At 38.2% G+C, this 24,320-nt stretch overlaps 1 protein-coding gene across 1 annotated transcript in view; it reads left to right on the forward strand.

Moving 5' to 3' along the window:
- Positions 1 to 23,148, forward strand: part of LOC126260526 (syntaxin-7-like) — a 56,827-nt gene extending 33,679 nt beyond the window's left edge. The window contains exons 5-10 of the mRNA XM_049957858.1: positions 1,029 to 1,128; positions 10,563 to 10,692; positions 11,233 to 11,357; positions 11,674 to 11,829; positions 22,860 to 22,944; positions 23,063 to 23,148. Of these exons, the coding sequence (XP_049813815.1) occupies positions 1,029 to 1,128; positions 10,563 to 10,692; positions 11,233 to 11,357; positions 11,674 to 11,829; positions 22,860 to 22,944; positions 23,063 to 23,148 (682 nt within the window). The remainder of the gene's footprint in view (positions 1 to 1,028; positions 1,129 to 10,562; positions 10,693 to 11,232; positions 11,358 to 11,673; positions 11,830 to 22,859; positions 22,945 to 23,062) is intronic.
- The last annotated feature ends 1,172 nt before the right edge of the window (positions 23,149 to 24,320 follow it).

A 24,320-nucleotide genomic window follows, 5' to 3' on the forward strand; every position in this document is an offset into this window, starting at 1 on the left:
ATGATCTTCCTCTGCGTTCCTTGTAGGCAGTGTAAGTCTTCAGTATGGTGATCTCTGAAACACCAAACACTTTAGCTACCTTGGTTATGGAAGCAACCACAGTATCAGCACCAACAATTTTCTCACATCGAAACTCACTTAGCTCTGACATAATGCACTCACACCTACACAGAACACTGTTACCACAACATATTGAGGGCATTCTATAGGTGCTGTTAATGGTCAATCACAACAGTGCAATCTGCAGGCTTGGCTAGCATCTGCATTTATGTTCAAGCACGCATTTCTTGAACTATTTCCATATTTTTGTCCAACCCCTGTATATCACTGACTAACCATATGCAAGTGAGTAGAATGAAATTTTCACTCTGCAGCATACTGTGCGCCGATATGAAACTTCCTGGTAGATTAAAACTGTGTGTCGGACCGAGACTCGAACTCGGGACCTTTGCCTTTTGCGGGCAAGTGCTCTACCAGCTGAGCTACCCAAGCATGACTCACGACCTGTCCTCACAGCTTTACTTCTGCCAGTACCTCATCTCCTACCTTCCAAGTTCATAGAAGCTCTCTTGCCAGGAAGATTATTATCAGTGCACACTTCACTGAAAAGTGAAAATTTCATTCTGGAAACATCCCCCAGGCTGTGGCAAAGCTGTCTCCCATTATCCTTTCCTCCAGTAGTACTAGTTCTACAAGTTCACAGGAGAGCTCCTGTGAAGTTTGGAAGGCAGGAGATGAGGTACTGGCAGAAGTAAAACTGTGAGGACGGATTATGAGTCGTGCTTGAGTAGCTCAGTTGGTAGAGCACTTGCAGGTGGAAGGCAAAGTCTTGATCTGGCTCACACCTTTAATCTGCCAGGAAGTTTCATATGCAGGTGAGTGTTGGCTTCCTGGATTTTTCATAATAATAATAATTATGTCTAATATATTTAAAACTAAATAGAAGCTCATGTGGTCGATTTTATGAAAATAAAAGTTCATAAAATTCTGCTAGATTCTCAAGTATTATTTTATGTTGTTCATTATAGATCCCGACTAATACAATATACAACAGATCTCTGTAAAACAACCAGTACTAAACTGAAAGAACTGGCTGGACTATGTACATTAGGGACATCAGTTGATGAGGTATCTATAAATCTGTAATCATCTTACTCAGATAATGGATCACTTACTAAAATTCTATTGTAAGAAAAACCTCAAGCTTTCAAATAAAAAGAATTTATATAAAAAATCATATGTGTGGATTATCTGCCGCTGAACAATTAATATTACAAAATTTATTGTGTATAATGTACTTTAATAATATATGAAATTTATTACAAATTTCTTATGTGAGTTTTCATTTTTATGCAATAAACAGATATTATTATTAGAAGTTGATAGCAAGTTTCCACATACAGTTCTAGTACTGAAAATTTTTGTCCATTTGGTCTTCATGGTAAAATGAGAATCTGTATCTGCACAATGCACAATGTGTCCCATAAATGTTGTGACAAACTTCGAGGGGTTGTAGAGGGTGTCCTTAGGAACAGATTGAGGATAGGAAACAGTGGTCAGAAACATCATCCAATGATGCTACAGAATGTCAAAGTTGTAGGCCTCGATGCCTACCAATAGTCCATGCCTTCAACAGCAAATGTGACTTTGTACTCTTAACAGAACATAGACGGAATGTCTCACATTGTTGCTGATTGCCATGATTGCCAGTGGACAGGATGGAGCTAGCTGCTGCCTGGAGAGGCCTTGTCTCCTATGAAAGTGATGCTCTGTTGCCTTGGTGATTGATGGTTTCAGACACAGGTTTCCATCTGCAGTTTATTTTTCTCTTGAAATCATTGAAAATTTATTATGTATTTTGTCACACAGCAGAAAAATAAATTTCAGATGGAAACCCATGTCCAAAAGCATCGTCCACCAAGGAAACAGAGCATTGTATTGATAGGAGACAGGGCCTTTCTACACAGCAGCTAGCTCCATCCTGCTCACTGGTGATCATGGAAATCAGACGTGATCACTGAATAACAAACGACATTACATGACTTTCTGCCTATGGTCCATCAGGGTACAAGTCATCTTTGCTGCTGAAGGGGTGGCCTAGTGGCAGGTGTAGCATCTAAAACTTTGGCACTCTGTAGCATCATTGGATGATGTCTCCAGACAAAGGTGCTTATCCTTAATTTGTACCTTGAGACACTCTCTACAACTCCTTGAAGTTTGTCATGACATTTCTGGGACACCCTGTATAGATCATGCTCTGTAATGTTTTATTGATTATTATCCTTATACAGATATGTCTGTTCACTTTCATTGTTGCATATTGCTGAGCTGAAATATAATTAATGAATAATTAAGACATAATGACAGTGTTTTTTTTTAAATCAATGGTAGGACGATGTATAGAATGAGTTCTTCAGTGAATTATTGTTCTTTAGTGATGTTTAAGTCACCTACTAATATAATTAAAGGTGCCCATGTTGCAGTGGAGATGATGGCAGTAAAATGAAGCAAATGAATGAGAGGGACATAACATTACAAAGAAGTGTTGTATCACTTCATACTTAATTTTTTCATCTTGGATAATTTCTCAGCAATAATGATTTGAGGATTGGATTATCATTTTTATGAAAGTTTGTAACCAGTGTTTGTAAAATTACTTTAATCTTGCAAAAACATTATCACAATTAAAAATATTAATATTCACACTGTAACTCAAAGCATGCAATGCCTTCTCCATGGTTGTCTATGACTCAGCTGCTCCACATTTATGCTCTGTTTTTATCAATGATACAGTATTACAGTGGGACACATGGGATAAAAAAAAAGAACTTTCATGATTTAATTTCTCTTAAATATATCTCATTTATAAGGTGGCAGTTTGACGTTGTGAGTTGGGGAGGAGGTTCGAGCATTGGCCTGAGGATGGGGGAGGGATCCTTACAGAAAAAAATGTTAACTCCTCTGTAGTGTAATCTCCATGAGTGGCATTCTCTTCCATACAACCCCTCTTCAGGTAAAACAATTAGCCTCAAGACAAATATTTTTACACAATTAAAAGTTGTTTAGCAAATATAATAGGTTTCTAGTTGTTACTGTTTCCGTTGAGTAAAATTACTTAATCTAACAATACCAGAGAAAGAAAGTTGCCACTCACCATATAGTGGAGATGCTGAGTCATGATAGGCACAACAAAGAGATTCGCACAATTACAGCTTTTGGCCATAAAGGCCTTCGGCAGCAGTAGACACACATACAAACATGCACACACACACTCACGCAAACGCAACTTGCACACACGTCTGCAGTCTCAGAGAACTGAAACCACACAGTGAGCAGCAGCACAAGTGCATGATGGGAGTGGCAACTATGGGGGGTAAAGAGGAGGCTGGGGCAGGGAGGGGGAGGGATAGTATGGTGGGAGTGGTGGACAGTGAAGTGTTGCAATTTAGACACAGGGCAGGAGAGAAGGTGCGGAGGGGAGAGGGGGTAAGTAGTGGAAAGGAAAGAAATAAAAAGAAATTAAAAGACTGGGTGTGGCAGTGAAATGACAGCTGTGTAGTGCTGGAATGGGAACAGGGAGGGATCTGGATGGGTGAGGACAGTGACTGACGAAGGTTGAGGCCAGGAGAGTTACGGGAACGTAGGATGTATTGGGGGGAAAGTTCCCACCTGCGCAATTCCGAAAAGCTGGTGTTGGCGGGAAGGATTCATATGGCACAGGCTGTGAAGCAGTCATTGAGATGAGGGATATCATGTTTGGCAGCGTGTTCAGCAACAGGGTGGTCCACTTGTTTTTTGGCCACAGTTTGTTGGTGGCCATTAATATGGACAGACAGCTTGTTGGTTGTCATGCCTACATAGAATGCAGCACAGTGGTTGCAGCTTAGCTTGTAAATCACATGGCTGGTTTCACAGGTAGCCCTGCCTTTGATGGGATAGGTGATGTTAGTGACCAGACTGGAGTAGGAGGTGGTAGGAGGATGTGTGGGACAGGTCTTGCATCCAGGTCTGTTACAAGAGTATGAACTATGAGGTAAGGAATTGGGAGCAGAGGTTGTGTAAGGTTGGAAGAGTATATTGTGTAGGTTTGGTGGACAGCAGAATACCACAGTAGGAGGGGTGGGAAGGATAGTGGGCAGGACATTTTTTCTCATTTCAGGGCACGACGAGAGGTAATCTAAACCCTGGCGGAGAATGTAATTCAGTTGCTCCAGTCACAGATGGTACTGAGTTAAGATGGAAATGCTCCTCTGTGGCTGGACTGTGGGACTTTGGGAGGTGGTGGGGGACTGGAAAGATAAGGCATGCGAAATTTGTTTATGTACAAGAATGGGAGGATAATTACGGTCAGTGAAGGCTTCAGTGAGACCCTCGGTATATTTTGAGAGTGACTGCTCATCACTGCAGATGCGATGACCACAGGTGGCTACGTTGTACGGAAGGGACTGCTTGGTATGGAATGGGTGGCAGATGTCAAAGTGGAGGTATTGCTTGGTGGTTAGTAGGTTTGACGTGGACCGAGTTACTGATGTAGCCATCTCTGAGGTGGAGGTCAACATCTAGGAAGGTGGCTTGTTGGGTTGAGTAGGACCAGGTGAAGAAAATGGGGGAGAAGTTGTTGAGGTTCTGGAGGAATGTGAGTAAGGTGTCCTCACCTTCAATCCAGATAGCAAAGATGTCATCAGTGAATCTGAACCAGGTGAGGGGTTTAGAATTCTGGGTTTTTAGGAAGGATTCCTCTAGATGGCCCATGAATAGGTTAGCATAGGATGGTGCCATGCGGGTGCCCATAGCCGTACCGCAGATTTGTTTTTAGGTAATGCCTTCAAAGGAGAAGTAATTGTGGGTGAGGATATAGTTAGTCATGGAGACTAGGAAAGAGGTTGTTGGTTTGGAATCCATAGGGCATCTTGAAAGGTAGTGTTCAATAGCAGTAACCCTTGGGCATTAGGAATGTTAGTGCACAGGGAGGTGACATCAATAGTGACAAGCAGGTCACCGTGTGGTAAAGGGACAGGAACTGTAGAGAGTTGGTCAAGGAAATGGTTGGTATCTTTTATATAGGTGGATAGGTTCCAGGTAATATGTTGAACGTGTTGGTCTAGGAGAGCAGAGATTCTCTCAGTGGGGGCACAGTAACCGGCTGCAATGGGGCGTCCTGGGTGGTTGGGTTTATAGACTTTAGGAAGCATGGAGAAGGTTGGAGTGCGGGGAGTAGTAGGGGTAAGTAGAGAGATGGACTCTGGGGACGAGTTCTGGGATGGTCCTAAGGGCTTGAGTAGTGACTGGAGATCCTGCTGGATTACTGGAATGGGATCACTGTGGCATGGTTTGTAGGTGGAAGTATCTGACAGCTGACAGAGTCCTTCTGCCACGTAATCCTTGGTGTTCAAAACAACGGTGGTGGAGCATTTGTCTGCAGGTAGGATTATAAGGTTGGGATCAATTTTTAGATGGTGGCCTGCGGTTCTTTCTGTGGATGTAAGGTTAGTTTGCATGTTGGGGGATTTGGGGAATGATGGTGAGGCAAGGTTTGAGGTTAAGAAATTCTGGAAAGTTAACAGGGGGTGGTTTGGAGGCAGTGGGGGGTGGATCACGGTTGGATAGAGGAGTGAACTGAGTTAGGCAAGGTTCAGTATTGGTCTTTAGTTGAGTCTGATTGGTCGGTTTGGTGGCGAAAATGTGTTGTTGTGCCTATCGTGACTGAGCATCTCCACTATATGGTCAGTAGCAACTTTCCTTCTCTGGTTTTATTATATTCCATCCCGGATTTTCCATTATTTGAGTTTTTCCTGATGGCTTTTCTTCAATCCTAACCCTGTGCTGTTTTCCTTTGTAATTACTTTCTTTTGCATCGCTATACTCAATGGTCATCCTCCTTTCTTTTCTTTCCTGTGTTTCTGTTGTTGCCTTATGAACCGCACTGCGCGTTCTACTTATGAACCACACTGTATCAACTGTCTCAGCCATGCGCAACAGACAGCCTGAAGACCATGCTGATTGTTTATGCGGCATCTTATGTCCCACATTACTCCCACCAATATAATTAAGCCTTTACCTTCAAACTGATCACTCTCCTTGTGCCAGTTTCCATATTTTTGCGTGTTATCTCCCGCACTTTTCCGGTGCCACATGATCTTACATCTCTACCTACGAACCCCTCCCCACCCCCCACACTTTCTCCATCCTATCCCTGTTCGCACCCATTAAATCCACCTAATTCAGTCACATCTGCCATCCCACCTCTTTACGCTTATCCGCCCTCAGACCTGCTACCCACAGTAATATACATATATTTATTAATGATTAGTTATTCTCTACTTTGATCCTTGTGCCTTCTCGCCAATTTTAGTAAGTTTTCGCCTTCCACTAGCATCTTCTTCCTCAGAACAGGGTGTGCTCTTGAGCTAAGATGATTCTTGAGAAATTGAAGAAATAAGTTGGGGAGGTAGCTAAGAATGAAATGTTTAAAGCTAGTAACGGCTGGTTTAGCTGATTCAAGTCATTGTAATTGGAACAGCATCACAGAAAGTGGACAGGCAGTAAGTGTTGATAAAGAGGTCATGTTGCCGTATCCAGAATAACTGAAGGCAATGATAGAAGAAGGTGGCTATACCAGCCAAACCATATTCAGGGTAGATGAAACTGGAAGAAGATGCCTAAAAGGCCTTTTATCATGTTTGAGGGGGAAATATTTCTAGGTATTAAAGCCACCAAAAATCAGTTAACAGTGATGGTTGGTGTGAATGCAGCTGGTGACTGTAAATCAAAACTTTTCTTATTTTATTGCTTATAAAATCCAAGAGCTTTAAAAAATACATCTAAAGCTGGGTTGCTTGTGATTTGCCAGTCGAATACTAAAGCTTGTGTGCCAACTTCCCTTTCTGAGGACTGGTGGTCGTCACTTCATACTTGAAGTCGAATGTTATTGCCAATTAAAACAAATCACATTTAAAGTGATGCTATTAGTTCACAACACACGAAGTCATCCTCCTGTTACTCAAATTAATTTCAGCCCACATGTGCTAGCTGTATGTTTGCTAATGAATACAACCTGCTTGCTTCAACCACTGTACAGGCAGTCATTAAAATGTTTAAAGCTTACTACATGATATGATCATTGGCACATCTACATAAAGCTATGAGGCAAAATAACACTTTCTATATTAAAGAATTTTGGAAGTAATTCAGTGTTTTAAATGCTGTGAGAATTATTCGACAACCTTGGAATGAAATTCTACAAAAAACTTTAAATGGTATCTGGAAAAAAATGTCCATTTTTTTCACCACTGAAACCCAGGGGAAATCAGCACTAGATCCTGATCAAATTGATAATGTGATTGAAGAAGTGGTCAGTCTTGCCAGACAGTTAAATTTAGAGATGGATAATGATGACATTCCAGAACTACTGGATTCACACAGTCAGGAGTTGACAGTTGATGAGCTTACAGAAATGTGTGTGCAAGAGAAAAACATTGAACAACCTGATTCTTTACACCCAGTCCAATCAGAAGATCAAATGGTGGTTGCAAACTTGACAGACGTCCTCACTTCAATTGTTTCCCCTTGTCCTTAAAACAGGTGGGCCACTCTCAAACTGCAGTCTGAGAGGCTTGTCCATCCTTTGTTACCTTCTGCAACATATCCTTCTTGCTCTTCCATGAGGAAGGACTTAACAAACCTGAAAGTTAGGATAATGTTGTTATCAGCACTACCAAATACAGTAATGTCCTGACTTATACTACCCCAATTTACACAAATCGAGAGTTATGTGATTCATTGGTTTGATTGTCATGCACCTCTATGCCCACATGCTGCCCACATGATGTTCAACTTACAAGAATTTCAGACATGTTTCATGTGTGGTCATCTATCTACAGAGATTCTAACTATGTCACCCAAACAAAGCAGAACTGATTCATTACCTTTGTAAAGTAAACTTAATGTTATCAAAGAGCTTGACACAAGAATAAAAATTTGTGAATTGGCAAAGAAGTTTGATCCACCAGACTCAATAGTCAGAACAATTATAAAAGATAAAGAAAACTTTCTCAAAGCTGTGTAAAATGCTCAGTCTTTGAATTCAAGTATCATTTGTTTACATCATGGTACTGTCACTCAGATGGAAACAATGTTAAGATAATGATGTGATAATCATGTAAGAGTGATGATAAATCCAGAAATAGGGAATCAATCTGAAATCCCTTGTCAATAGCACTCAACGTTTCATGCAAATAAAGAGCTAGTCATGTTTCACAAGAACGATGTTTTCTAAACCCATGTTGACTGTGCGTCAATAGACCGTTTTGTTAGAGGTAATTCATAATGTTCGAACACAATATATGTTCCAGAATCCTGCTGCATATTGACGTTAATGATATAGGTCTGTAATTAAGTGGATTACTCCTACCACCTTTCTCGAATATTGGTGTGACCTGTGCAGGGAAAGAGTAGATAACAGTAGATAACTACACATCCTGCAGAATTATTTTAAGAATTCTGGAATTCCTACAGTCACTTCTCGGCACATTTTTCCTTAATGAATTTTGTTGCTGACAAAAACAATCAGTTTCAGCTGTACTGTGATCTGCACAGTTGCACAACAAGATAGACTTTCCCTCCTTGTCCAGGGTTCAGAATGGAGTTATGCACTCTGGTGCTACGATATTCAACATGTTCCCTTCTAACATTAATCCTAAGCCATTCAAAAGGAAATTAAAAACATACATCTTCAGGCAGTCTTTTTCACAGATTACCTGAATATCTAGATTCAAAGCTTATTAAGTTCTGTTAGCTATAGGTAACTGTTTTTTTAAATACCACTGCAATCAAGAAAATATTAATCTATATTCTATAAGCAAGAGATAAGCAGGAGCTATTAAAATACCTGTGGAAGTATGTGAGGTTACTGTTGCTGCATCTTGATTTATATGAGAATAAATACAACCTCCTGGAGATGCAACACTGGTTGGTCAAGCATCTCTGGGTTCGATAGTGAGTTTTGTGATTGCTTGTTTTTGAGCACACACCAGCATGGTAGACATTAATGTGGAGTCTTCAGGTGTGGTTGGTTGCAAACTCCTGGTCATAGAAAAGCAAGTAGTGTACTTAATTTTAAGGTTGCATGTTGGAAGAATATTAAACAGTAATTCACACTTAGGGAATTCCAACCAAGACTGAAAGACTCATGAAACCTGAAGTTTTATTTGAAGCTCATGGCATGATTTCATTACTTTGTTTCAGTAAAACCTCTCAAAAAAGGAATAATAAATGAATAGTGGTATCTCAATCCATTGTGCTTAATGCACTTCACTCAACTGATCATTAAATAATACTAGTGATGAAACAATCCATTATCAAGATGGAGAAGGGTAATTATCATTGAAGTAAGGCAGTGTGGCAGGAGTCTTACAAGCAGCAGCTTTTGTGAAGTAGTTACTTTCTTTCTCATTCACTTAGTTACATTCAAATGGCATATGTGGTACAGTGATAGTTTGTTGTTAATAAAGTGGGGAGATTAAGTTTCTATTACTTGCTTGTCACTTTTTTTTAATGTGTACTTTGTTATCCCTCCCACCTTCCTATATCCAGTTGTTGTCCACAGTAAGCAAAGCCTTTTATGATAAATTTGATGGGAGCAAAGATAACAATAAACTTTCTAGTTTACTTAGCTTTGTGTGTAGAGGTGGCTCCAGTTCTTCTTGCCTACGAGTCTTATTCTTGAAGCTGAAATTCTCATATTTTATGTCATCATGGTTGAATTGATCTAAATAAATAAGCTTTTCCTTGCAGAATTTTTGTTGTTATTTTAATGTATTTTTTCACATTTCTGTATATCATACAGTCTTTTGAATTTTCACATTAACAAAGCCGAGACTACATTGTTCGCCCAAAATACAAAAGTATGTCCTATCACATCAGAGGCATGCTTATTACTGCTTCACTCAGCAGAAAAAAAAAATCTTACTATTTCAACATTACAACAGCTTTTTGACTGATAATTACAGGGAGTAACAATGAACATATAGCATAACGTTGTGCTGACATGCCCATTGTTTTTATTCCCAAAGATATCATGAGATCTGCTGCTCAAAAATCATAGTATTAAGATCAAAGAACATGTTACATAACTCTTCTGAGAGTTTCCCTCACTCAAAGTTCATACTGCAATCACAATTATTATAGCCCAATATCATTACTTATATTACACGAAAATTGCATCCATTTATAGTATCTTAAAATGTATAGCTATCATAACAGTACTTTTACTTTTGAAATTTTATTAATTTCTCTCACTTGTATTGCTGTTGCTACTATGGTGCTCAACAACATGGAATTTTATCTATTTTGTTCCACTCCCCTTCTTGTGATTAATCATATAAATTTTTGCTTTCCTAACCTGACTCATGAAATGATATTTTCTTTGTTTTCATTTATTTGTAGTTTCATACACTTCATCTTTAGACAGCCTGAAGTCTATTCTTTATGTTATTTTACAAGAACTTCTGTGGTATAAGTTTTTTAATCAAAGCTTGTACAATATGATTAACTTTAATTTCCAGAGAAAATGGAAACTGCAGTTGAAGCGGCTGTCAGATGAATTTATGGTGATATGCAAAGAATTCCATAATACACAGAAAATTATAAGAGAAAAGAAAAAGAACCAAATTACATCAGGCTCAGATACAGAAGGTTTGCAGATTCTTCTTCTTCTTCTTCTTCTTCTTTTTTTTTTTTTTTTTACTTAATTTATTGAAAACTGCCTTCAAATCTAAAAAAAATCATTATACTTACAGTGTTTTAGATATTCTGCTATTATATTCATTCATGTGTGATTTTTGTCTGAAATCAAAAAGTTAGTTTTCAATAACAGCACTATTAATATGGTCAAAGGATAACACAAGGAAATTACTAATTTAAATCAACATCAAAACAACATGATGGATGCAGCCAATTATAACCGACTATGTAGGAGTCTCTGTAATATTTAAGTAAAATTATATTACTATGCATTTTATTCATAAATTAGTGAAGCAGTTGGATCAAAAACAACAAAATTTATATAATACATTAGCATTACCCTGCATTAATAGAATTTGTTCAGATGCACTGTATTAGTAATTTCTTCAGAAAATTTGTGTAAGCCATGCTGTGAATCGTACATGAATATGATTTTTTTTTGCATAGAGGCATAGATAGCATGATTGAACTTTATTATTATTTGTGTTATAGGACAATACTCAGAGCCAAGATTAGAACATGAAAATGATGTTGAAGATGAACAGATCCGATTGCAGGAATGGGAACTGAAACTCCGTTTTGTAGAGGAACAAGAACAAGAAGTTCAAAAACTACAGGTACACATACACAAAAATGTGCAATTTTCAGTTTGTGAGTGTGCTGAAGGTAACACAGAATTTTTGGTGGTCACTGGCATTGCTTTTCATAATTTGCACCTTTCTCGCACTACTGTGAATGAGACAAACTACAATAGTGGGTTTAATTTGTGACTAAACTTTTAGAAAGTCATATTTTTTCCATACAGAAAAGCGCCAGGTTCTACAAATTTGTGATTCCTTACACTCTTTGTACATCTCTTGATCTGCTAACAACTGATAAGCAGACCTGTAGTTCATGAACACAAAGTTTGTATTAGATATACTGTTATTACAGGAAGACATACTGGTCATCAATCAACTTATGAGAGAAATTTCCTCATTGATTAATGAACAAAGTGAGAATGTTGACAACATTGAAGCCAATGTGGAAGAAACCACCATACGTGTTATTGAAGGAACAGAACAGTTACAGCAAGCAGCCATTCACAAGGTATCTACATACTTAATTCAACATATTTCTTGCAATTTTATACTGTTTGTTGCACAATAGGTGAGTGAGAATAGAAACAAATGATGTATTGTATACATTCATACTATTAGTATTGTTATTTCAGTTTAAAACAAAAATTGACATGTTCCACATCCACGAGGATCTCCTCATCACAGATCTATGGAACGAAAAACTAATCTAATCTAATCTAAGAATGACACACTAAAAAAGTTACAACAAAGTTATCTAAAAACAAAGATACTGTTATTTCCGGAAGACATACTGGTCTTATGAGAGAAATTTCCTCATTGATTAATGAACAAAGTGAATAAAGTTATCTAAAAACAAAGATGATGTAACTTACCAAACAAAAGCGTTGGTATGTTGATAGAGACACTAACAAACACAAACACACACACAAAATTCAAGCTTTCGCAACCCATGGTTGCTTCATCAGGAAAGAGGGAAGGAGAGGGAAAGACGAAAGGATGTGGGTTTTAAGGGAGAGGGTAAGGAGTCATTCCAATCCCAGGAGCGGAAAGACTTACCTTAGGGGGATAAAAGGACAGGTATACATATGTCTGCTTGTGTCTGTATATGTGCGGATGGATATGTGTGTACCTGTTTCTTTTATCCCCCTAAGGTAAGTCTTTCCGCTCCTGGGATCGGAATGACTCCTTACCCTCTCCCATAAAGCCCACATCCTTTCGTCTTTCCCTCGCCTTCCCTCTTTCCTGATGAAGCAACCGTGGGTTATGAAAGCTTGAATTTTGTGTGTGTGTTTGTGTTTGTTAGTGTCTCTATCAACATACCAATGCTTTCGTTTGGTAAGTTACATCATCTTTGTTTTTAGATATATTTTTCCCACGTGGAATGTTTCCCTCTATTATATTCATTACAATAAAGTTAATATTTTATAATTCAGAATAATCCAAAATCTTTATAATACAAAATTTGGAGTGATTGTGTGGTGTAAATTTAATATTTGGCATCACCTGTGGTCAAGGCACAACACATCTTGCAGATGTCTATATATTCAACACTAGCAACTCAGCAATGCTTTGCAGTTACTAAATACATATGGGAATTGGATATACACCCTAATCTCCTATTCCCAATCTCTATGTCCATTCCTACATCAGGCACATTTTCTCTGGTGTTTCAGCAGATATTTGCTATTTTGTTTTTGCAACATGTAGCTGTTCATCACATCTTTCGCGCAACACCTAGTGTTGATGGAAAGCATTGTTTTATTTCCTGTTACAAACAAAATGATTTTTAAAGGTACCTATTCGAAAGAGCAGTACCAGGTTAGTCTAGTGTGATATTCATTTTACAGATATCTGTCAACAGTGACAGTAAGACATGAGGAATAATGAGTACTCCAGCAGCAACAGCCTTGCCCTGGCTGCTACCACCGTGTAGAAGGGTGCTCCTCTGTCATTGCTGGAGTACTAGTTCTTCTTCATGTTTTACTGTTACTATTATTATTTATTGGTAAAACGAATATCACACTAAACTAATATGGTAATGCTCTATTGAAAGGGCACATAAAATTCTAATTTAAACCATTAGCGCCGTGCGTTGCCATATGGCAACGTTTGTAACACTTTTTTAAAATCGTTGATTCCATGACATCAACTAAGCGAGAGTGTTGGCAGCACTGGATTCTGTTCCGCAAGACTGTAAAGATCACTACAATGCAACAGTTTTAACAATACATTTAAATTCTGCGGCATAAGCAGTGTTGGAAGTTGTCGTTTGCTGAATGACGAAGAAAAATGGAGTATAAGTTCGAGTAAGTATGTTTTAGTAACTTACGATATATAATTTGGTTTTTAGTATGGTTGTGCTTTAAATACTCAAATATATATTCTTTGGAGGTTACTGCTTGCTGTGAAATAAATTATGTTCATTTAGGCCGTTTGAACATCGGTGTTGCCATATGGCAACGCTAGGCGCTTGTACTCAGTAGTTTTAGAAGAGGTTTCTCGCTTGCTGAGGTGCTGGAGATTCTTTATAATGATGTTTATTGAAGGTGATGTGTTTGTTGAGCCTCAAAATTATTTTCCAAGAAAGATCAGGGATATTTTGAGACAGCAATAGAGAAGAATGATGGATTATTGTATGTGCGGTGGCTGGACAACTCAGTTGTCACAATGATCTCTTCTTCATGTGGTGCACAAGAAGTTGGCCAAGTCAAGAGATTCTTGCAACTAAAAAAGTGAAATATAATGATTCCCAGACCAAAACTGGTAGCCAAATATAATATATATATGGGAGGTACTGATCAGAATGATCACAATCTAGCATGCTATCGCATTGCAATAAGAAGCAAGAAATGGTACTGGTGTCTCTTTACTTGGATGTTAGATGTCGCCATACAAAACAGTTGGATTTTGTATAATAATGCAAGAGACCAAACTATTTCTCAGCTTGATTTCAAGAGAGAAGTAGCAACAGTGTACTTGCAAAGCCACGAAGCTTTACCAAAAGGAGCCGGGAGACCATCTGCATCAAGGGCATGTTCAGACAGCCGCATATCAGATTCAATTAGGTTTGATAAGGCTGACCACCTCGTCCAGCACACAGAAGGAAAGAAGAAGAAAAGGTGTGCACACAAGTACTATAAATCTATTGTGAGAACAATGTGTTCAAAGTGTAATGTGGGATTGTGTACTGAATGTTTTATTCCATTTCATGTAAAATAATGCTGAGTTCAATATTTGATTTTTGATTATTAATTGTACTGTGTTATAAAGTATCAATTGTATGATGAAGACTGAATAATAAATTTGCACAAAACCTGTATATGTAATAAGAAATTTCAATAACCTACTTATTTTAGTTGAAGTTGTAATCCATACAAATTTAGGTAGTGAAAGCACCTAGTGTTGCCATATGGCAATATCAAATATCTCGCTAATGGCGGTAATGACTTTCGTCAAAACAACTCTGTTGTGTAATTTATGCCTTTTACAGACATAATAACACAATTTTTTTTAAAAAAAATCATGAAAAAATTAATTCCAGCGCTAATGGGTTAAAATTCACTTTGTTTGAAACTGGAAACAAACCGACTCATTCTGTCAATGCTGAACATCGCATGAAACATGCGTTGATTAGTACTTTTTTGGCTGACACCAGCTACATTTTGCAAATATCTCCCAAAACAGCAGAGAAAATGCTCATGATGTCTCTTATGAGAGACACCCTGTATATGTATATTTATATTTTTCTTCAAAAGATTGCCATCTAATACGTATAAACAAACACATGCATATTCAAATGCAACATTGCACCAAGTTTCAAAGCACTTGGTGAAGAACTTTACTGATTAAAGATTTCGAACAAATGAACATTTATATTTTTATTTATGCAGATTAGTGAAGCCAACAATGCTTCACAATTCCTAAATATGAATGGAAATTGTATATACATTCTAATCTTCTCCCCACCCCCCCTCTCTTCCTTCTGTCCATCCTGCCCTCGCCCCTCTCTTTGTCCATCTCTTCCTGCTCCTCTCCTCTCTGTCTAGGTAGCTCATTTGTGCAAAACTGGTCAATAACTCACAGAAACATCAGTTGTTAATTTCTCTGTTGATGCCTTTAAATTTATTTATTTGTTATATGGCACACATTGTGATGTGTATATATATACTCATATAACAATGAAGTTAATGTAGTTCATATGCACATATGCATACTGTGTAACAAACTCCATTATAAATTAAGCATTGGATATACTTAATCACCTCAACTGTCGCTGCAAGGAAGTCAGTGAAGGGTCTCTTGTGGGCTTGATTTGGACACCTTTCCCCTTTGTGTCAGGTTGTTTGCTTTTTGACTAAGCAGTTACATTTTAGAAATGGTGACTTTCCCCACTTATGGAGAGTGTTGGTTCTTCTGCCATGGTCAGAGTGTATGCAGTTTAGTGTGATTGACTGAAGGCAGGAGATGTGATCATGAAACCTTGAAATTCTGGTGGGGAGTGCTCTTGCCAGTATGGTTTGCATGCATTGTGGATGTCACAGTTGGATTTTATCAGCTCTTTAGCACTGACTAGTGCTAGTATTCTTGTATAAGTCTTCTGGGATCCAGGTCAGCTATGAACTTAGACATGGTTAACTGAGGGTTATTGTTAATTTTGTGACACTCTTTAAGCAGGGCATCTGTGATGGTAGTATATGGTTCAAGGCTGGTAGCTATGCAATAGGAGTGTCTTTTATTGTACTGCTGATAGTGAACAAACTGTTGTTTAGCATCACATCAATCTTGTTCGTATCTGAGCTATTGATACATACAGAAGCATTGTATTCCACCACCGAATAGATGAGCCTAAGTGGTGGTGTATGAAATGTATTTGCGTTGGAGCCTCAAGAGGTGCCGTACGGTTTATGGATAATCTTTCATTTCCAGTCTTGTTCAGGCACACCATGTAAGAGCGTGTCCTACCCATTGTGTTTCCTAAATATTTAGGGTGATTGTTACAACTCAGACATTTCCTTCAAAATTGACACTAAGCTCTCTCCTTGCTGAGCAGTTACAAAGGCAGAAGCATGATACTTCTGTCTTAGTTGGGTTCAGCTGCAGCCTCATTAGTTGGAGTATTACTCAGCAGCTTTTAGTTGGAGCTCAAGAGTCTTTGGTGGCCTTGAATGATTCATATTGTGTTGCTGGTCCAGTCATCTGTGTAGCCAGATTTTGCAGACTGTGTGTTTGGCACATTGGAAATATAATGACTGAAGAAGAGTAGGGCAAGGACTGAACCCTGTGGCAACCTGCTATTGAATCTTCTCGTGGTGATAATCCTTTCTCCAGAAATCACTTTAAAAGTTCTCACTGCAAGAATATTATCAATGAGACAGATAGTATGGCTGCATGGAATAATCCACTTGGTTTATTTTGTGTGTACAACAGCCCATGTCTCCAGATAGTGTCACAAGCTGCACTTCAATCTATGAAAGCAGGTGAAGGTTTCTTTGGCTTTTTTTGATAGTCTGCCTCTATATGAGTTGTCAGAGAGAGTATCCAGTCTATGCAGCTTCTAGCAGATGAAAATCCTGTTTGCTCATCTGGTATTGATTCAAATATTTTTGGGCTCAATCAGTTGTATAGGGGTCTTCCGCGAAGCTTGTAGATGGTGCTGAGCAATGTGATTGGCCTATACCTCTTTTTCTGTTTGCTTGGTTTTTCCAGCTTAATCAACATGATGTTCCTTGAATCCTTCATTATATGCAGATGATGTGGCATCCCTATATATATTACTCAAACAACTTAGGGCAACTATCACCATTTATTTAAAAAAAATAAGAACTAAACCAGGCACGTAATGAACTACATATTCTATAAAACGTTAACTTCTCTAATAGAATATCATACTTGACACAATGAAATGCCTTTGATAAATCTTGGTGATATTTTATCATTTAAAGATTTTTTTTTTTCCCCCACTTCAAATCGCCCATCTTTGTGGTACATCAGATCAATCACTTCTTGATGCTTGTGCTCTCTTTTTCTCCCAATAGTTCTTTATTCTATCTGATCTCTTCTTTCTTTCCTCTTCTGCTACATGAATTGGTTTCCTGTTGTTGATCTTAACTTGGAACCTCTTAGTTTTGTCTTTGGTCACAGTCTTGGCTGTACCATTCTTTAACATGACTTCAGTAATCTGGACTTCAAGGTTGTTCCATTCAATCCATTCCCCTAGGTACTTGAAACTCCTAACCACCTTTATTTTTTGAGCTCCTACTTTAATTCTCTTAGAAGTATATATTATATTTGTCATAATTTTCATTTTTTCATAAGAAATCTTAAGTCCTATCTTCCCTGTCTGATCTTGCAACTTGGCGATTTGTTCTTTAGCTTCGTTTCCGTGAGCAGTGCCATGTCATTCAGCAAACGCCAAATACTTAATCATGATTCCTTTGTGTTTTTTTCCAAGTCTTATTCTCGCTCTTGTTCTTGCATTCCATTCCCTCACAACTTTTTTGAGTGCACAGTTAAACAGCAGGGGTGAGAGACCATCCCCTTGTTGGACCCCTGTTCTGATCTCAAAAGGTTCCGATATTTCACTCATGAATCTGACTTTAGAGGATGTATTTGTGAGCGTCTCCTTCATGATGTTTTGAGTTTTCCTGTACAAGCTAAACTCCTCCAAAATATTGAGCAATGACTCTCTGTCTATGGAATCGTAAGCCTTTCGGAAGTCTACAAAATTCACAAATATGGTTTCGCCCTCTGCTTCTGATATGCTAAAATGCAAGGTTTAAGATCTGTTCAGGGCAGGATCTTCCTTTCCTAAACCTTGCTTGATACTCCCCAATTTGGGCTGAGTGGAGTGGCCATGTGGTTTGAGGTGCCAGGTCATGGATTGCACGGTCCCTCCCGCTGGAGATTCGAGTCCTCCCTCGGGCATGGTTGTGTGTGTTGTTCTTAACATAAGTTAGTTTAAGTAGTGTGTAAGTCAATGGACTGAAGACCTCAGCCATTTGGTCTCTTAGGAATTCACACACATTTAAGCATTTTTTGAACTCCCCAATTTGTTGTTGGGATCAGATTTGGGGCGTTTTTTTGTGAAGAGGATGTATTAGGGCCATTTTTCATTCCTCTGGAATGATTTCTTTCTTCCATATCTCCTCAAAAAGTTTGTGGAGTAAAACAATTGCATTTTTGTTACAATACTTCCATAATTCGGCTGTTATCTGATTTTTCTCTGATGCCTTGAAATTTTCCATATGCATTAGTATTGCCTGGATCTCATTTACAGATGGGCGTTTAGAGTCTGTGTTGGGGGATGACTTCGGTCCACCATCAAACGCCATCTTTTGGTGTGGTTCCTCACAGTTTAGAAGTTCCTTGAAGTATTCTGCTAGTATCTTACAGTTGCCCCTATTACTATATGGCATGTTCCCTTTTTTTCCTGAATTTGGAGATTTGGGGGTCATATCTGTTTAGCTTCTCCCTGAAGATCTGATAATAGTTTCTCATGTTGTTCTTAGCATTATTTATCATCCTGAGCAGTTGGTCTTCTTGCGCCTTCTTAACTTTCTTGATCTCCTTGAACACCATCTTCCTAGTTTCCACAAAGTGCTGCCAGGCACTCTCATCCTTTTTGGTTTGCCAGATGTGCGATGCCTTCTTCCTCAGATCAAGTAGTCTATCACACTCATTATTCCACCACCTGTGCTTCTTCATCCTGGTAACAGGACCAAGCTGCTATGCCTTGGTTATAGGACTATTCTCCATCTGCTTCCAGTCCTGGTCTTCTAGGTCGCTGGCTAACTTGCCCCATTCCTCCTCCTTCTCCTTTATTTTCTCTGGATCATATCTCCTTCATGCAAGGATTTTCCTATGGAAGTTACTCTTGGGGATGATCTTCAGTTTCACTTTAGATAGGTAGTGGTCAGAGTTGATGTTGGCCCCTCTGAGAACCCTAACATTTTGGATTTCCTTATGAAATTTCCGCTTTATCACAATGTGATCTAACTGAAATTCTCCCAGGAGAGGGTTAGGTGAAATCCATGTCTTCTGCTTTCTTGGCAATTTCTTAAGGCTAGTTGACTTCAGGACCAAACTGTGCACCTGGCATAATTTGATGAGCATGATACCACTTTGGTTCATCCTGTTAAGTGCCAAGTATCTTCCCACTGTAAGCCTGAACCTTTTCTCTCTCTCTCTCCATTTGGACGTTAAAATCATCGAGAAGGATGACACTATGTTTTTTGGGGATCTTTTGCATCGTGTCATCTAGTTTGTCCCAGAATAGTACCACCTTCTCCTTATTCTTTTTGTTGTTAATGCTTATAGGGGCGTGAACATTTACAATGGTATATACTCTGTTGGTCAATTTAAACGTGAGTGTGGATAGCCTTTCAGAGGCAGACTCACAGCATATAATGGAGCCTAATACTTTCTTGTCAATTACGAAACCTGTCCCGAGGTGGGGAACATTTTTTGTAACTCTTGTCCCCGTCTTCCCCTTAAGTATCCTGAATCCCCCTGATTCAAAGCTGTCCTCATCCAAGAACCTGGTCTCTTGCACAGCTGTAATGATGATTTTATGTTCATTTAATGTGTCCATTAGAGTCCTAAGTTTCCCCACTTTCAAAAGTGAATTTGCATTAAAAGTTTCTATGTGGTTTGCTTTCCTGTATTTTATATTGTTTGAGGTTCCAAGATGCTCCAATTCCTCTGCGTGGCATTGCAGACTCCCCAGAATCTGAATGTGCGCTTGTGCACTTATGTGCGGTGGGATTGACTGCATTAAAGATTTTATTGTGTGATCAGTAAACTTATAAATAGTTATCTCAAATCAGTGGCCCTTTCGAAATCCAAACTAGAATTGGCTAAGAATCTCATTACTACATAGATGAGTGACAAAACATTCCAAAATTTTAGGAAATGGTGCAGGGGGCGACACTGGATGGCACTTATTGATGTCTGTAGAGTCACCTTTCTTATAGAAAGGCCTAACAATGACAAATTTTAACCTGTCTTGGAAAACACACTGAGTTAATGATGCATTACATAAGAATAGTACAGGAACACAACTTTTTAATGTCTTATTGGAGGTATTATCCTCCCCATATTAACTTTTACTTTTTAGAGTCATAATGATCTTCTTTATTTCAGATGGGGACATGTGATCAATTTTTATTTCACTAAATATCCTCTGAATTGCTTCTTTGGTGTACTGTTTTGCTTTTTCTTCTGAAGTATTTGGAACATATTCTTATCCAGTTTTACAAAGTAATTATTAAATATATCTGCTACATATGAATGTCTTTTACAGAGCTTCCATTCTCCTTAACAGAAATGAAGTCATCTTCATGGGTCTTTCCTTCTCTCTCTTTTAATAACATTCCAATTTGATTTGATTTTACTATCTGATCTGTCAATTTTGGAAAACATGTGTATACCATAGCATTTTTGTACAATTTTTGTCAGTATGAATTTCAGGGTTGTTATTTGTTCTGGCCATCTTGAACATGGTTATTTTTCATTGTGAAGGTACTCTGACACCTGCAATGATCCAAGGTTTCTTTGTAACTTCTTGGTACTGCATTTAATTTCCTTTTAACGTAAACTGCTTTCAAAAATGGACAAAAACTCTTTCAGAAACATGGTGAATTTAGAGTTCACTATAGCCAGCATTTTTCAAGCTTTCTTTAAAATATTCTGTTATGTCATTAATCAGCCTCACTGTTTTCTTTGAATGTTTCTGAACCATACATGGAGCTAAGTTATGTAATGTAATTAACTATGCATCATGATCTGACACCCTGTTTACCTCAGGATGGTATAAAAATGGTTCAAATGGCTCTGAGAACTATGGGACTTAACATCTATGGTCATCAGTCCCCTAGAACCTAGAACTACTTAAACCTAACTAACCTAAGGACAGCACACAACACCCAGCCATCACGAGGCAGAGAAAATCCCTGACCCCGCCGGGAATCGAACCCGGGAACCCGGGCGTGGGAAGCGAGAACGCTACCGCACGACCACGAGATGCAGGCCAGGATGGTATAATTCCACGTGATGAATGAATGCATTGTCTATAAGGGTACTACTGTCTTGAGCAACTCAGGTACAGAAATTTACGACGATAAATTATAAGTCTCTAACAGATCCTCTAGATAATTTTTTCTGTCAGACTCCTTCAAGAAAGTCACATCAAAATCACTGCAAATTAATAATCCCTTCTTTATCTAAGACAGACAGCACAATTAACTATTTTTTTAAATTCTTTTGTCAGAAACATACTTAGGCGCACGAGTCATACATTTTCCACCAAAATTTGGCCACTTCCCATACATTTTTTGTCACTTGATGGAGTCTTCTGCAATATGGGAGGCTGGACACAGTCAACTATGAATCATGTGCTGCATAGTCTGGACTTCTCCACAATCACACTTAATATTGTTTTCTGTGCTGTAGCCTCATCGCGCCAGATTAAACCTTGATCTCCCCACTCCTGATCTCAACCTCTTCAAAGATTTCCAGGTCATCCATTCCTCGTCATTACCTGGAGGCAGAGTTTCAGAAACTCTTTTCCATCTGGAAGGAAGGAAAGTCTTATCCCTCCAAAATTGCACCTTGGCATTTTCCTGTTACCACTGAGACCTGTATACTGTAACAATCACAAGTATTACATTTTCTAATATAATTTCACAAGCACATGCTTCTATATCCTTCTCTATAAAGAATTTACTTTGTCTACATTTTTATTTATATTCCTCTTTTATTAATGTGACAACTCCTCTTTTATCCATATTGTACCAATATAAATATACAGATAATTTATTACCACTTACATTAAGATTTTTATCCCTGTGGTTATATATTGTTTGGACAAACATATCAACATCAGTTTCTTTAGAACTAATAAGATATTCCAAAAAATTAGCAAGAGATAAAACGCAGCTATTTAATGCAGCTAAGAAGTTAGCAGTGCTTTTCACAGTAGTGGAACAGGTCGGCAGACCAGAATATTAAAATGGGAGCAAAAGTCACATTGTGTCTGCATCACATATTCATTGTTTATGAGAGTGAATTTTACAATGCTCCATGAGTCATGACATCACCAGAACTAAGCTTTCCACCATAACAGACAAATGAAAGCCATAGCTCACTCTCTGAGGCCAACTGCTCAGTTATAATACTGATACTACCTCCCATACAAAATTCAGGTATATCAGCAGCTTAGTGAAGATGATTATGAACAATGCCATGTCTTTTGTTAAATCATGCTTGAATTCATAGAAATAATGAAAACATGATTTTTCACATGAGTTGAGGAGCCTACTTTCATTTAAACAAGTTCATTAACAAATGAAACTGTAAGTACCAATGTAATGAAAACACTCGAATGTGACACGAGTCCCCTCAACACAGCCCAAGAGTAGCAGTATAGTGTGCAGTTGGAAAGAATGTCATTATTGGCCATTTTTTTTGAGGAAAGCAACATTACTGTGACCATGAATTCAGAGCACTACATTACGGTGTTCCAAACCTTCTCCATTCCAGAACCTCGAGTTTGCAGATGGGCAGTGTGAAGAGTATGGTTTCAACAAGATGGTGCAACTGCACACACAGCTTGTAAGCACACACAGCTTGTAATTCAATGACTGTCTTACAGGATCAGATTCCAGGCCACTATCCCCAGATATGATAATTTTCATTGGCCTTCTTGCTTGCCTGATCTAAGCTCATGTGACTCCTTTTTGTAGGGGTATATCAAGTTCTGAATATATGTAACAAGCTGAACTGCTTTGAAGAACTTGAGGAACTTGTTCATATTCCAAATCAGATGTGAATTGATGCTGCTCAGAGTTTTTGGGATTGGCTATAATAACATATAAACATAAATGGGCAACATCTGAGTGATGTGATCTTTAAAACATGAATGTAAAATGAAATTCCCAACAGACACTGTGTATTGCAACAAATAAAATATTTTGTAAGGAAAGCTGATTGTGTATATCTTATGTGAAAATCATGCCATTTCCTTGATGGTCCCTGTATGAGAGGACCACGAGAGACAACTGTGAACAACTGACACATGAAGTAAATGAAACAGATACTTATGCTGCGTAGGCATCATATCCCAACCATTGGTACATTAGACAACATTGCTAACAATCAAAAGGAAGGTCATACTAATAGTGTTCCAAGCTGCATATAAACCTTCTTATAATTCACTTATATAGGGCAAAAATAAACATGTTCCTGAAGCATTGTCAGAAAAAGCAGAAAAATGACCAGTAAAAAACACAAATCTCTGGGAATTAGGTGATAACAATACAGATGCTGTAAAGCAGGGAATATACATAGTGCAAGCAAAATTCACAGAAATTTTTCGGCATGTCTAAGTAAGAATAAATAACTGACATTAAGAGCATTGCCATTTTAGTTTTTGTAGAGCCTGAAAACAAGTACAGAACTATCCTTTGTTAGTAATATACCAGGTTTTCTCCAAAATTCTACATAAATGTATAGGGAAAACACTGGTTTTAACTAGGAGAGAAAATAAGCTGGTTCTAAAGGCAGTTACAATATTGAGGGCAAATATGTCAGTTTTAAACAGGATCATAAAAAAAAAGAATGAGCATAATTTAAAACTTTTTCTGGAGTTTATTCATTTTGGAGAAAAAATTCTTTTAATTTCAATAAAATTTGTGCTATGGGCATTTACCAAATAAGGAATCAGTGGATATATTCAGCAAAATGGAGCAACAGCACGCCCTACATGTACAACTTTACATGTTTGTTGAGTAGTCAGCAAAAGCTGTAAAATCTCATGAACTTCAACATTGCTTGATCTGTGACTTTAATCTTTAGCAAAACAAGGAGTGTCAGGCATCTCAAACAATTTGAACACAGAGGAGAGGTACAGCACAACATGAATACGTTATTAAAACAGATTTGTTACATATGTCTCACAGTCTGATGTATAATGGACAGCACTGCATCACTATCAATAATGGA

Source organism: Schistocerca nitens, chromosome 5 (genome assembly GCF_023898315.1).
Source record: "Schistocerca nitens isolate TAMUIC-IGC-003100 chromosome 5, iqSchNite1.1, whole genome shotgun sequence".
NCBI lineage: Eukaryota > Metazoa > Arthropoda > Insecta > Orthoptera > Acrididae > Schistocerca > Schistocerca nitens.